Genomic DNA, 15,980 nt, shown 5'->3' with positions numbered 1-15,980 from the left:
ACTGCCTTGTGAATAGTAATATAGAAAGGTGGATTATAAATTAAAAGATGAATGAAATGAGATGGCAGATCTTGAACCTTAGACCTTCTGCATGCAAATCAGATGCTGTATCCTTCCCCAAAGAATTATGGAAGCAGGGGCTATTTAGGAGCAGTCTTTGCAAAAAAAAAAAAAAAAAAAAGTGCTAAGATAAGCTATAAGCTATGATGATGAGGATCAGATTGGACACTTAAAACTGGTTCTGAACCTCCATTGTAACTGCAAAAACAAGGTGGATATGAATCACAGTTAACACAAGTCCCAGTCACAGCCTGAATGGTGTCATTAAAAGAACTTTGGAGCACGCAGATCCAAGCACAGCCAAGATTCATACATTAGCGATTCACACATTACGCTCTTCAGTGCTTGCAGAGATGCAAATATCTCTTGCTTTTAGTGTGTCTACAAAAAGATGTCAGTGAGCTCCGGAGAACAAATATTCTTCAGGTTTTACAGACAAGGAACCTGTTTAGTTAACAACGAAGTCGAATCATTTTATTGCAAGACACTATGTTTATTTTGAAATTAATACTACTTTCTTTACTTTATAACGCCTAGTAGCCAAAGTCTATAAATAAGCTGCCTTAAAAATACTGTCTGCTATTTTGCAGAAATATGTAGTCATGGGTAAAAGTTTTAGAAGCAAAGCATTTTAATGAAGTTGTGTTTGTTTTTTTAATGTAATACAAGGACTTCATTTGCACAGTCGTTTTTCACATGGGGCGTATGTTTTATTTATGAACACTACAAGTCTATCTTTAAATGTTTATATTTTAAAGTATATAGCCAGAAAGCCTGTGGGCAAGACAGATAAGAGACGGCATCTAAATATGTGGTGTGCCTTGTTTTAAATCAAAAATAAAACAAAAAAAATAGCTTTAGTTAAAGAGTGTTTCCAATCAAACTGCTAGGAATGAGCATTCTGTTAAAAGCCACACAATATTAAAAGCTCCTTCATCGTCATCTGCTTTGAAAGTAAAAGAACAAGCATAGAGGCAAGTCGTTTTAGGAAGCATTTTAGCAAATTATTAAAGCATTTTTCTTTTACACTTTATGAAGTTGTTCCAAAGGTGGGAATCAAGTCACGTTGTATGACTACTGCAGAGTCTGCTATCTTGACTGCCATAAATGTAACACACACAAGGCACATTCAGCGTATATACTTGCATTTCACCCTTAGCCCAAGATGCCAACAACAGCAGCATCTCAAAGCTACTTGGGCTGAGAAGCTTGACTTGTGCACGGGCACAAAATACATTTCAGAACATTAAACCGTGACTACATGAAAAGGCTAAACATTCAAGTAATTTATAGCATTAGTAAATCTAATGCTCCTGGTACATACAGATACAACTTTTAAAACATCGCTTTAGATTGAAAACAGAGGCAAGAACCTCAGCTCTTAGGAGTCACATACAGCTCGGTGGAAAATGTGGTGTTTGGAAGCCCTCTAGTGGCAATGTTTGTGCTTTTATTCCCAAGTTTGTTTTAATAACTACTTTTATTAAAGATGTCTTAGTTTACAAAAAAATACGTGCATTGTCTCTTTTTTCAAGTTTTGTTTTCTACAGCTCAATTTCCTTTGTTGCGAGGCGTTAAGTGTTGCATGCAGTATAAGGTTGGGAAGAAAAGAGGGGGGAAGAGTTGGAGGGTGGGGAGGGTACATAGGGTGGGGTGGCAATGCTTCAATTATTCTATTTAGTGTATGTGTTTCCAAGTTTCTTTTAAAACGTATCTTAACATAGTCATTGTTCCACATTTCACTGCGATTGTTGGACATATTGATGCATTTGTCACTAGTGAGAAAATGCAAAACCACCCCATCATAAAAATATAGTATTCTATTATCTACATAGCTGCAATGCTATGTGTAATGTTATTCATTTTTATGAGCTGTTAAGTCGATATTAATTGATTCATTATTCAGGACTAGGAACCAAAAGATGCTTATTGCACCCACTATAACTGAATGCAGCAAGATGAGGTAACTTCTTTTTAACAGCTACCCAGAGCCTAACAAAATTCTAACACTGCCTGAATCAAGTGCATACCCACAGGAAGATTGTAGAATGCACATTACAGAGGTAACTAGAATAATGAAGTTAGCTGGACTATATATACACCAGGTGACATGCACAACACTGCATGAAAAAAGGCCTAGATTTAGTTAAATCAATCTCCTTTGGGCTCCTTTGAAAGGAAGGGGGGTATAAATTGAAATAAATAATTGCAAAGGATTTGTTCCGTAGCAAGGATGTTGCCTGCCACTTAATAGCCATGTACATTTCACATTGCAAACTGTGTCCAAAAGAAGTCAAAGGCCACAAATACAGAAATGCTTAAAACCACTAGCATCCAGTCTGTGTTGGATTACAGCCAGAATGATCTGATTCTGTTTGGTCACATGAGTAAAACTTTTTCTGTCTCGGGGCATAAATATTTAAACTTCTGTTGCAATGCAGAAAACCTTTCTGGTTTGACTGCTCTTTGTGAGCCACGGTTTCTTACTTTAAGGGTATAGCTCTGGGATAAAGCATCTACTTAGCATGCAGAATGTCCCAAACTCAATTCCTAGCATCCCCAGAAAGAGCTGGGAATGTTCCATGTTCCTATAAACAGGGAGGCAGCATCTGAAAGTTTCCAATTTTCTGCATTCTGGTGTCCCCAATGTACCATTTATTGGCAGGTGTTGCTGAACTTCAATTCCCATCAAACATGGTCAATAGCACCCATAATATTTGCTTGTTTTCATCTCTGGTAATGCAAGGCTTTGAATTCTTTTATTTACCATTTGAATGACAACCTGTTTATGAAGGGTTTTGAAAAGGCTCCAAGAATAGTAGTTTCCAACTGTTTCACTTGAATGCACACAGCTCAGCACAAGCCATTTTGGACAGCTGGCTGGGTGAGGAATCTGCTAGAGCTCTATGTGGATGAAGCCAGGTGAACAATGCTCATTTGAAAAATGGTGAGTTCCAGGATGCTACATCCTAGGAGGTATATCAATTACACAGAGACCATATTTCACCCAATTCTGACATGACAGCAGTGAGAAATATTATGAGACACTTTACCTAACCATTTATTTTGAGTGACAAAACAAAGGAAAAGCACGTTTATAACTCAGCTGAGAACATTTGTTCCAGGATACTTTCAAAACTGACTGCTTTCTCTCCATTGGGTCCGAATTGCAATACTTGCTGGGGAGTTTAAAACATGTCATCTTCTTTCCATTGCAGTAAGGGGAACAAAATGGAACATGTGCGGTCTCTAGGTAGAACCATCATGGCCGCACAGGTCAAAACCCATTTAAGAAGCACAAAACCCATTTAAGAAGCACAAAGCAAAAACAGGGAGTCTTTCATACTGGCACATTGGCTCTCGAGCTAAAATGGTGCAAAATGAAACTTATTTCAATAAAAAACAACTGTGGCATCAGCAGAAACCTGACTCAGCAAGCATCAAATGGAAGTGCTAATGCATGTATACAACAAAATAAACTGGATTACTAATGGTACTAGGAATACCAGCAGTTTGAGAGTTTAGGTGAATTCACTCAAGCAAGTGCAACCACTCTCATCTCCTGAGTTTTCAGAAGCATAACGCTTCCAACAGTGGAGGTAAGATAGCTTTCACAGTAGTAACATACCGGGGGGGGGGGGTTGCCCTCTCTTATTGAGGAAGTTATCTAGGTGGTGGTTATTTACTAGACTGGGACTCAAGGCAGCTTATACATAAACTGCAAAAAGTTGAAAAGTAATTACTGTTTACTGTTGGATCCCCATTGGGTAGCCAATGGGAGCCTCCACATGCATCAGCCAAACACATTTAAACTATGTTTTAGCAGCCATATACAAGCCCAAATTGCTTTCTCCTTTCCGTGATAAGGATCTCAAAGAGCTCCACGACTTACAAAGTAAAAAAGTGATTCTGCTAATGTGCATTAATGTAGCAGAAACGTACAAAAAAAGGACAGCAACATGCCTTTCTTTTCTTTTCATTCACTCACAGTGTTACAAAACGAGAACAAAAAGCAGGTAGTTCATTTCCATTTAAGACAGGGGGGCAAGGGAGTTCCCAAAAATAAGAGCGCTGCCGTAGAGCCCCTCTTTATTGATGCTCTGCATATTCATTCCCCACTTCTCTTCATTCAAGCAATTCCACTATGATCTCTGCACCCCTCACAGCTGGCAACCCACGGGAGCAGCTACAACCTGCCTTTTGGGAATTACCATTTCAGAACGGAACAACTTTTCCTCTTGCAAAGATCTTGGCTGTTCGTTTATTACAGACACTTTAATACACGCACTCCTCCTCCACCCTCAAGTGATCCAATTACAAGAGGGGTAAGTCAGCCCAGTAACAATAAAACCAAAAAAGCTGCAGTTCGTGTATTATACCATTTATTCATGAAGTAACTGCAGTTATCTCTTCATAAGCCGAATGTGTAAGATCATCACTTCTTACCATGGCAGCCCAACAATAGCTTTTCTCAGCACCAAATCCTAGAGCAGCTCTCGGTTTTATCTTTTGCTGTCCTTTTTCCTGTCACATTGCGAAGACTGAAATATTTGAAGTCAGGCAGGTGAAGTACTTTTTGCCCACCGACGTGAGAAATAGATTGTTGGGTATCACCCAATAGAATTAGACCCGCTGCATTGGTTTTACGGGTTTTACACTCGAGTGTGACTAATGTTGCATTTCACCAGATTCAACTAGAGTTTGGATTTGATATCCCGCTTTATCACTACCCGAAGGAGTCTCAAAGCGGCTAACATTCTCCTTTCCCTTCCTCCCTCACAACAAACACTCTGTGAGGTGAGTGGGGCTGAGAGACTTCAGAGAAGTGTGACTAGCCCAAGGTCACCCATCAGCTGCATGTGGAAGAGCGGAGACGCGAACCCGGTTCCCCAGATTACGAGTCTACCACTCTTAACCACTACACCACACTGGCTCTTCCCCCATTCCACTAGCAGAAGTCAGTGCAAGGACCTCCGCTGCCACATCAGGGCTTCCCCCAGCCCTCCATCAAACCCTTTTTGGAGAGTGGGAAGAACCCCCCCCCCCCGAGCAAAGCACATGAGGGAGGAAAGTGGGGATCACTCCACTGGGCAAGTAGAAATGCTTGCATTGACAATATTCTTAGCACTATTATGAATCCCACCCTGAAACAGGGATATCAGCAAGCAGCGAAACTTAACTTGATTAATGGTGCAAGTTTGCATTGAGCAGATCTGCAGAAGCCTGCATATTAATAAAACCACACTTCTGAAGAGAGTGACACATTTTACCTGTTCTCGGAAAATGCACAGGAATTGCCATTCAGTTGGAAGTTTTTAGATCGATGAATCTAACCAAGTAAGGGACCAAATGTTGCACCCCCTACTTTTCAATAAGGCCGTTTACATGTGCAGCGAATATTAAGCTGACAATTTTACAAGATGTTTACAAGCAGCACTACAAGACTCCATACCCTCTCTTGCAGAAGTTCCACAACTTGCTGAATGCAGTCATTGACATCACAGGAATCCGTTTTGAGTACCAGCTCAGGGGCTTCAGGTTTCTCATACTCTGAGTCAATACCAGTAAAACCTGAGTGGGGGGGGGGAAACAGAACATAGGACAAGGCTGCTTTTCAGATGGGTCTTCTACTCTCCTGCTGTAATACGTTATTCCAGCTACTTATCTGAAAAGCTAGCTTGCTTGCATCTAACATTCCTGGTCTTTACTGGTCCATCCCAAAACAATTACTGAACTGTAACTAAAAGGGTCCTTCTGTCTTACTGTAAATCTTCTTGTGGACAAAGACAACATCTTTCTGTGGTGTGATCATAAGCACATTTTTGAACAGGGAATATGAGAGTTACAAGTAAAGCTTGTGCAGGATGATACGTCAGTAATCTCAAATTTTCTTTCACTTCTGGGCAATGTGTGTGTGCATATAGAGTGGTACCTTGGGTTACAGACACTTCAAGTTACAGACTCTGCTAACCCAGAAATAGTACTTCTGGTTAAGAACTTTGCTTCGGGATGAGAACAGAAATCGCGCAGCGGCAGGCCCCATTAGCCAAATTAGTGCTTCAGGTTAAGAACAGTTTCGGGTTAAGAACAGAGCTCCAGAACGAATTAAGTTCTCAACCCGAGGTACCACTGTATATATATTGTTTATATATATATATGCTTAGACAGCATATCTTGTTGGGCATGTGCAGTTTGAGAGAAGATACTGGATTTTTAAAAAAGCACCTTTGTATCCAGAGTAAACAATAGCCAGAGTAATCAATAATTTTGCTCTCAGGGAGAATGAATAATAGTTGGACAGCTAAGTATGGTTCCATTTGGATTCTTTGCAGTGTTACTGGGTTGTGTCTCTATCACATATATATGCTTAGACATAGCATATGAGACCACCACTTTTCTGAAGCTAAGCAAGTCTGTGTCTGGTCAGCACCTGGGTAGGTGACCACTTGGGAACTACACCTATGCCACCTTGGGCTCCATTTTTTTTATTTTTTAAAAAGGCAAGATATAAAAGTAAGAAAATAATGAAATGGGTACTCTTCTATACCCTAGTATTACAGAGAGCAGATGTCCTGCATTACATTTTGTTTGTCATTAGCTTATTCGTACAGTAGGCAATAGCCCAACAGCCCCAGTTGGGACACCATAAAATAACTTTTGACATGAAAGCTCACCTTTAATTTCTCCAGCACGAGCTTTTTTGTAGAGGCCTTTCACATCTCTCTGCTCACAAACGTACAATGGAGCATCCACAAATACTTCAAAGAAAGGCAGGCTTGCCACTTCGTGAATTTGCCTTGCATTGTTGCGGTCCTGAGAAGAAGCAAAGAGAAAAGCAATGGCAGAAACAAAACTTTCCACCACGTAACACGTTAAACAACAACCCAGTTAAATGTGTACCTATGCAAGTCACGGTTAACACAAGAAGGCTTCTTTGTAACCTTGATTCTCAGCATCAATAACAAATACAAATCCTCACTTTCGAGTGTAGTATCAGTTTGAAGTGGGCTTTCAAACCATGGCTAAGAGAAAACCTAGTTTGTGCTGACGCACATGGAAGGTGGTAAATCTGACACCCAATTTACAAAACCACAATTTTCAGGGAACCAGTGCTATGTCTACATGAGGGTATCATGTTGGAAGGGAGGGGGGGATGAAACACACTAAAGCAGGCATGCCCAACCTTCGGCCCTCCAGATGTTTTGGACTACAATTCCCATCATCCCTGACCACTGGTGCTGTTAGCTAGGGATCATGGGAGTTGTAGGCCAAAACATCTGGAGGGCCGCAGGTTGGGGATGCCTGCACTAAGGCATTGCAAAGTCTCATGATTAGACACAGCAGCTGCTTACATATCAAGCTAACTGAAAATGTTATCAAATATTGTATCTGCTTGAATGACTGCTAGTCTTCAAAGCACACCAAACAAGTAATTGATTTAGACTTGCACAGTAGGTAACGTTTTTATATGCCCAGCATAAAACATATGCTTGCCACACTTGCCATGATGTGCATCCCACCCCTTTGGGGTGGATGTGATGAGTCCCAGCCTACTCCTAAAAATGGAGCTGTGAGATGGGAGAGAGAGGAGAGAGAGACTGAGGAACAGCAGCAGTTGAATTGTACATCTGAAGTTTTCTAAGAACAGAGCTTCCAAAGCTCAACACAAGAGGCTGGTATGCACATAATGTTAGACCAAGATTTAGCGTTATGTGAATGAGCCTCAGAGAGCCAGAAAAAAGCACCCAGTTCACATGTGGGTTGGAGTTGGAGTTACTTTCAAAGGATCTCAGCTTAATGTTAAGTGTGAAAAAGGAAAACTGGTATTTTTAAAAGTTTTTTTTTTAAAATGGTAGTTTTAAAAGCCTGCTTTGTCACTCATGGTTTGAAAATGACTTGTTTAGAAAGTAACATGGGTATTCAATATACCAATATATGGTATTCAATGTTCTTTCTAAAAAGCCAATTTTTTCCATGCTAATTATGTTTTAAAAATTCTGCCTTACTAAGACTAAGGTTATGTTTTGAAATACAATGAAAACTAGCTCCAGATTTATCTTGCACCATTCCCAAGCCTATGCAAGGTGTTGCCAGCTTCCCTTCCGCAGTATTACCTGTGTGTTTAACTATCTGCCTAACCATTTCCAGGTCCAAAATCTTAAGCTCTCTAACACAGGCAAAAACACACCAGATGCCATGTTAGTGGCCACCTGCCCCAAGCCTTCTAAATAAACAGGTAGTTTACAAAAATTAAAAAATCTTGACTTAAAGGGAAGCTAACCCTGCATCCTGCCAGTATCTACTAAGGTGTGAGCCAGTTTTGCCTGGAGTGAGACAGCGAACGTTAAGCAAAGTGGAAAGGAGTTGCCGATTTTGCTGTTCTGAGGTGATTCTCACTTAGGAGGCTATGAACCTAGTACTCTGAGTGCTTTTAGCTGCACCCTCTGGTGAGCTCAACTGACACATCTGCAAATAAATTGCACCACAGTTCTTCCTTTCTATAGCAGAAGTTCCCAATTGGTGATCCGTGGGGTCCCAGGGGGTCTGTGTAACCCACCCAGGGGATCCATGGTGCCATTTCCATCAGTAAAACGACCATAGCGATATTAAAATTTTCAAAAGTAGGGGGTCCATGGCTTGGCTTTTGAAAAACGGAGAGTCTGCAGTACTAAGCTTATTGGAAACCACTGTTCTATAGCATTCCTGAGTCTAATAGCTAATTTCAGTTGTTTTTAATTTATAGTAACCTGAATCTACTGTCAAAACAAAATAATAAATAATAAAACTCCTTCCAGTAGCACCTTAGAGACCAACTAAGTTTGTTATTGGTATGCGCTTTCGTGTGCATGCACACTTCTTCAGATACCTGCATGCACACAAAAGCTCATACCAAGAACAAACTTAGTTGGTCTCTAAGGTGCTACTGGAAGGAATTTTTTATTTTTTATTTTGTTTTGACTATGGCAGACCAACACGGCTACCTACCTGTAACTGAATCTACTGGACAGGATACAAAGGGGTGTACACCAAGCTTGTCCTCACCATGGCCTCTCAAACACCCCTTAGGGGGCATTTCTGATTACTGAGAAACCCCTTCAGATGAGCATATAACACCCACTGAAAAAATACAATTTCTGGTGTATGTAAGGGGCTCCTAAATCTCAGCCAAAATTTAACATATTCAACAAAGGAAGGATTATTTGACCATATTCTTGAAATGCAGTACAACTTCGGTGTAAAATGAGGACATGGGGTGCTCACCTGGGCATAAGGAGAAATAAAACTTGTGATGCACACCAAGCCAGCATCTGCAAACAACTTGGCAACCTCAGCAATCCGGCGGACATTTTCTTCCCTGTCTTCTGGTGAGAATCCTAGATTCTTATTCAGGCCTTGTCTGATGTTGTCACCATCCAGGGTATAGCATGGAATGCCATGGCACACGAGATATTCCTCCAGTGCCATGCTAACTGTGGTCTTCCCAGCTCCAGACAAACCTACATTAGTTTTAAAGCCAAAAAAAAAAAAAAAATCCCCCCAAAAACAGGATCCAGTCAATAAAAGTCAATAGATGAACTGACATTTAAATCATGCCTGGCTCATCATATTTAGGAGAGTGGAAACGCAATATTAATCATGTTCACTCCAAAATAAACTATGTGAATGGGATACACTTCAAAGTTTAGCATGCTGAGGACTCCACCTATGGCTACAAAACTCCTGCAGCTTTTAAGTATATGCCTGAAGTCAGCTGCCTTAAAAAGCTGCGTATCTCCTACACAGGACAAAAGCACTCTGTGCAGGAAAATGTGAACAAACTGCATGCATCACCACATGGCAGAAGTGCTTGCATCCATTTCACTGCATAGGCATGTATCAGTTTCCCAGTGAGCAAAAGATGGAGGGGAAGCTGGTGGAAATCCCTGCCTCTCCAAGTGAATGAATGAGTAGTCTTCAATCCAAACTGTAATGTTTTAAATGTTCCCAAGCAACTATTTTTTTATATAAAAAATGTCATACTGCTTGCCTAAAACATGAGGAAGCCAACACTAACCCCAGCCTTCTGTGAAGATACATTGGGATCATACAAACAAATGTTCAGTGAAGATAGTGAAAGGGAATCCGTGTAAAGGTAGTCAATTTGCAATTCTGTGCTCCTGCAAGAGCTACTCGGGAAATCTTTAGCTGGTACCTTCTGCCACTGCCATCACTTTATAATGGCAAGAGAGCAAACAACACACTAAAACAGAGCAAACTTATGGGCAGCAATATTGTACCTGTTAGCCATACTGTGCAGCCCCGAAAGCCACTTCTGGTGCCTACTACCTGACCCCTCTTATTGCGGCTGACATGGTGGGCTTGGTAGGTGACATTGGTAGCTCTCTGCATTCCCTGAAAGAAATAAACAGGTAAAGTTCTTCACTTCCTTAAATAATCAATTTTCGACAATCCAGGTAACATATTAAAGCGAACTGGCACAAACGAAAACTATTAACGGAATGCTGTGCAATCAAAAAATAAATAAATGTGGATTTCAGTGACATTTTCCTCAAGTATGTAAAATAGTGCAGCAGCATGTCAAAACTAGAAGAAAATCCTTTTAAGAAAAGAAAATGCTTTTATGCTACTATCCATACACATTATCGACACTGTCCATCATTTCAGGGCACTTCACCATCACATTTTAGAGCCACCAACAGTGAACTCTAGGCTCAACTGAACAAGCATAAATTGCACAGAGGTTTGAAAGCTTCTTCATGATTTCTAACAGGGCCACTAAAAAGGCACAAGGTCCATTTTGATGCAAGGAAGGGACAACTAACCGTGTAGCCATGTTGGGATGGCTGCCTTCCACAGCTCCTTGTAGCAAAATTTGTTAAGACTAGTGTTTGCCAAGGTGGTGCCCTTGTTGGGACTGCAACTGGCAGGGGCTGATGGGAGTTGTAGTCCAAAACATATGGAGGGCATCCACCTAGCGAAGGCTGGTTAAGACCAAGAAGGAGACACAGGCAATTCTGCCTTCTTCATAAGACAGGGTATTGAAAAGCACACCAGAGTTTTGTAGCATCCCAGGACTGGGAGAGACCTATTTTGCACAACTTCCTGCTGATAAGGGTTCTAAGAAAGAAGGGGAGTAAGCAGGCAGTTCAAAATTCAGCAAGATGCTCTCAGATCACTCAGGAATCTGGCAGCTACTGCTCCAAGGATGATAAACTTCAACTCTTCTGGCTACAATGACCCCCTTTAGTTGGCAAAATTAACTATCCAGCATCTATGCTTACTAAATAGTGTATGTATAGCCCTAGGTCAAAGTGATTCATATAATAATAATAATAATATTTATTATTTGTACCCCGCCCATCTGGCTGGATTTCCCCAGCCACTCTGGGCGGCTTCCAACAGAAACCAAATACAACAATATCAAACATTAAAAACTTCCCTAAAAAGGGCTGCCTTCAGGTTTTTTCTGAATGTCAGGTAGTTGTTTATTTCCCTGACCTGTGATGGGAGGGCGTTCCACAGGGCGGGCGCCACTACCGAGAAGTGTATTATCTCACTATAATTCTTGCCAACAACCTGGTATGGTAGGTAAGTGTTATTTCCATATAGTAGATATAGGGCTGAGGCTAGAGATAGGCAAGGTACAAAGATTGCCTAGCAAAAGCATCGCAGAGATCAGATTTGGAGAGCTCCTGATTCATAGTTGTTCCCCACTACACACACCAATTTCCTTCTTGGGCTCCCCATGGCTTCTGCAATATTTGTCTTGGGGGTATTGCCCTGTGCTGCAGTCAGAAATCCATAGGTTAACTCCCAAATTAAAATTATGAGCACTTGGATTGGGCAGCTCTGAATGTCCTCTCATGATTTTGCAACACCAGCATTTAAACAATTTAACTTCTTGAAAACAGAGTTCAGCCTTATGCACTAGTCACAAGCACAAGATAAAAATAAGAAGCCACAGGCAAAAAGCCACTCTGGTCTCTACTACATTTAATTTGCCTACAATCTACTTTGCCCCACTTGGGATTCTTCTGACAATGGAATTATACTAGTCTTTCAAAAGAGGAACACATAAAAAACCTCAAGTTACTTAAACGACATTTCTCCTCTAGTCTATGCCTAACGAGAAAAAGCAGAAGGATCTGGAGTTCATCACAATTAAATACGTTATTGCCTAACATAGTTCCACTCCTTACCATTGTACACATCCATTTTTACAGCCACAACGGTTTTTCCCTCCCCTATACCAGCCATGTCCTAGACCTTCATTGACTAACAATGTGTTACGTAAGTTATTACTCCACCTCCACTTCCAAGCTAAATCCATTTAGTAGGCCAAGTCACAACAGCATACTCACACAAATTTTATCTTTGCAAGCACCCTGCAAGGTAGGCTATGCTAAGAGGTAGCAGCGGTCCAGTCACCCAACAGATTCCTAGCTGAATCTCTCCAGCTGTTACTTGGAGGCTGAATTACTACACAAACAATGACCGATAAAGATGGCTTGTAAAGCCCTGTCTGTTTTCAACGGAGCAAGATTTGAAAGTTGTTTCACAGGACAAAATCTCTATCTAAACAAGCTTCCAGGGATAGCCAACATGGTATTTTCCAGATGGCTTGGACTCCCAACTCCCATCAACCCTAGCCAGCATGGCAATAACTCAGGAATCATGTGGGCTGCAGTTCACATCTGAAATGCACCAAATTGGCTACTCAGGTTTAGCCTGCTGTAACGTAGTGTGGGGTCCTTAAAATAGTTATTTCTCTTCTCTGCACCCTGGCACCCCAAGAGGGTCACAAAGAATACCACCTTGCTTAGGTTTCTAAGTAGAACCATTAGTAGAACAGCTGTTAGCTCCCACCATATTTGCTATATATTTATCCAATTTTTGAATACAAAAAGATGGCAAACTGAACCTTTCAAAATTGCACTGATTTTAGCCACTGACTTCAAATAACTGCAATTTTTCCTTTTGCTTCTTAAAATTCCTGAGCAACACTGGGTATGAGGCTACTAGTTCAGAATACAGAGAAATATGACTCTACGGTAGCCTGGCTAAAAGGCTGGAGATAAGAATGTGAATTCAGAACCCCCTTGGATCAAACTATAACCAAGCAGAATATACAGAGCATGATAAAGATAGAATTAAAGTTTCTTCCAACTTCTGGACTATCAGCTTAGCTCAGTCAGTAGAGCACAACTTAGGGTTGTGGGTTCAAGACCCATGTGGGGCAAAAAGGGGGTTGGACTAGATGACCCTCATGATCCCTTCCAATTCTACGATTCGATTATCTGCTGCAGCAACAGCTGAGCCTGGAACCAGAAGTCTCTCTTTCCATTCTCCTGGCAGATAAACAATGTAGACTTCATGGGGCGCCATCACCAACTAAATCCAGCTGAAGTCCACTAGCACCGAACTTAGCTAAGCATTTCTAGATCTTGCCTGCGAAATTGACACAGTAGCCTGAACTACTGGTACATCATGATGGTGGCAGCAGAGAAACAAAGGTCAACCCAGATTGCCCATTCAAGGAAGAGGAAAGAATACTTGGGCTTTGGGCTGTAACAAAAGGTCAAACCTAAAAAAAAGGGGGGGCATTTAAAATAACTTAACCATAAGCATCCCAACTTTCCATGGCACCTGCATCAACAAAGAACAGCTGACAATTATGACACAAGAAGAAACTCTGCTGACACTGCCCTAAAAAGTGGGGAATAACTGTCACATATACAACATGTACCAAATATACCATAGGCCTACAATTTCTCAGTTTCCTGCTGGCTGCTCACTTCTTAACATACAGGCACTGTGAACTTACAAAAGTAATCTTACCTCCAAACATCAACAGAAGTTTAACAAATTAGGCGTTGTAGTCAAAAACATTTAAGTAAAATCTTGCACTAACATATGACTTAGGACCTTCCTTTGAAAAGCAAAATTATGAGATTATCTCCACAGCAACAACAAAAGCAAGCTGATAATCTTCAAGTTTTGCTTTCCTGGACATAGGAACCATCATGATAGCAAACTGAAGTGTTAAAATACAAGGGATATAATAGTTTGCTTAAACAAAAACTGGAGGAGGTCCAGAAACGCATTGGCTACGCCTGCTTGCCAACTTCAGGGAATACTTACCTGGCGTGCCAAGCAGCAAGAATGAACAGTTCTCTAGTCATAAGCACCCCATTGCTTTTCTCTCTCTTTTTTAGAAGGAAAAAAAAACCCTTCTTGCTCAGCTATGTTTTGGGGTTTTTTCAAAGTTTGGTAAGAATTGATAGTCCATATTGAAACACAGAGAAATGGTCATTAGCTTCCTAGAAAGGGCACAAAATTCCAATACCACAAGGAGAGGTAGATTTTCCACATTGGGAAGCCTTCTGTTTTGGTCCTGGGAAGAACCGGAGAATGTAATTTGAGTGAAATATCCTATTTGCATCCTTGTGGAGAACAAGAAATGATCTTCTCTCAGTGATGTATGTATTTGAAGAAATTTGGTCATGACTGGAAAAAACCTAATTAGTCAAAAAGGACTTGCAATCAGTCTTCTGCTATATCCATTGCATAGCCTATATACCAGTATTATTTGAGAACAATATTATAGTATACAGTGGTACCTCGGGTTACATACACTTCAAGGTTACATACTCCGCTAACCCAGAAATAACGCTTCAGGTTAAGAACTTTGCTTCAGGATAAGAACAGAAATCATGCTCTGGTGGCGCAGCGGCAGCGGGAGGCCCCATTAGCTAAAGTGGTGCTTCAGGTTAAGAACAGTTTCAGGTTAAGAACGGACCTCCAGACTTCCGGCGGCGACGCCATCGCCGGGTGGTCGAAGGCTGCCTCGGTCTCGAGGCGCCTTGTCCATCCCGGGGGTTAGGAGCCGCGCTACCGCAGCGCGCGGCTCCGTTTGGGGTGCGGGAAGAGCGTCCCGCACCCTGGGCTCCCCGGCTGTGCCCGCGGAGGCTCCGAACCCTTCCCCTGCCCCCCCTGTAAAGGGGGAGTGGGGGTGAAGGGACAACCGGAGCCGGGCTTCAGGGGACATGCCCCAACCGGGATGCAAATGCGGCGACAAAGCCCGCGGTGAGCGTCCAAGTTCTACCTGCGAAGAATGGAGCTAAAAACCCGGTGGTCGTGAGTAAAGATTTGGATTAAAAATCGCGTTTTTGGAACGATCCGGGGGGAAGGGGAAAGGTAGCCTGCCTCCCTCCCTTCGAGCCGAAGAATGTAACCAAATGAGGGTTTACTGCTACAGAACTGGTTTCAATGTAGCTAAAATTGACACATGAGACTGGCAAACTCTTTTTTCGGGCAGTTAATTAGAGGAAAATATCTCCATTTAAAGTTGCGGTGTTTGCGCTTCAGCACAGAAAAATGGCGTTGAACAAAGAGGAGAGCAGAAATACAACACCCACTTCCTCCTCCTCTGCCAGTATGCTGGGTTTTGTCCTTGAACTGGTATTGAACTCTGGACTAACAGATGAACAGAGACTCATTGCCTTGAAGGTGGAACTTGTTTATAGGAAAGTCAAAGTCTTGTGTGGGGATCTGAAAGGGAACCAATTGCCCACAGAGGAGGCTTTTAAAATTTTTGACACTTATGAAGAATGTCTTGCTAATGAGCTGAGAGAGTGGATGGAAAGATGGAGAGAACTGAGTGAGCAACTTCGGAGAAGAAATTCGCTTTTTGGGGGTGGCAGCCCCAAGGCGACGTTAAGATTTGTTATATCCAGTCCCCGGGGTGTGAGCTCGGGGGCCAGGGACAGAGAATTAAGGTATTTACAAGAAGAAAAGGAACGTTACAAAGAACCGAAGAAGCAGGGAGATGATGAGATGGACACCTCTGAACTCGTGGCAAGAAGAGACATGGACTGTGCCTGGATCTGTGGACGTTGGGAGAGAGAAGTTACACGGAT

At 41.7% G+C, this 15,980-nt stretch overlaps 1 protein-coding gene across 2 annotated transcripts in view; it reads right to left on the bottom strand.

The window, feature by feature from the left end:
- PAPSS1 (3'-phosphoadenosine 5'-phosphosulfate synthase 1) overlaps window positions 1–15,980 on the bottom strand; it is a 49,347-nt gene that overhangs the window by 27,562 nt on the left and 5,805 nt on the right. The window contains exons 1-5 of one of the 2 annotated variants that reach the window (XM_033160300.1): window positions 10,884–10,947; window positions 10,338–10,452; window positions 9,322–9,557; window positions 6,735–6,873; window positions 5,513–5,631 (exon numbers count right to left, since the gene is read on the bottom strand). In XM_033160300.1, the coding sequence (XP_033016191.1) occupies window positions 5,513–5,631; window positions 6,735–6,873; window positions 9,322–9,557; window positions 10,338–10,449 (606 nt within the window). In that variant the 5' untranslated portion in view covers window positions 10,450–10,452; window positions 10,884–10,947. Of the gene's footprint in view, window positions 1–5,512; window positions 5,632–6,734; window positions 6,874–9,321; window positions 9,558–10,337; window positions 10,453–10,883; window positions 10,948–15,980 lie in introns of those variants that run through there. The other variant, XM_033160299.1, reaches the window with a different exon arrangement.

This window comes from Lacerta agilis, chromosome 9 (assembly GCF_009819535.1).
Source record: "Lacerta agilis isolate rLacAgi1 chromosome 9, rLacAgi1.pri, whole genome shotgun sequence".
NCBI classification, from domain to species: domain Eukaryota; kingdom Metazoa; phylum Chordata; class Lepidosauria; order Squamata; family Lacertidae; genus Lacerta; species Lacerta agilis.
Note: the sequence above shows the minus strand (reverse complement) of the source record. Positions and strands in the feature narration are given on the sequence as shown.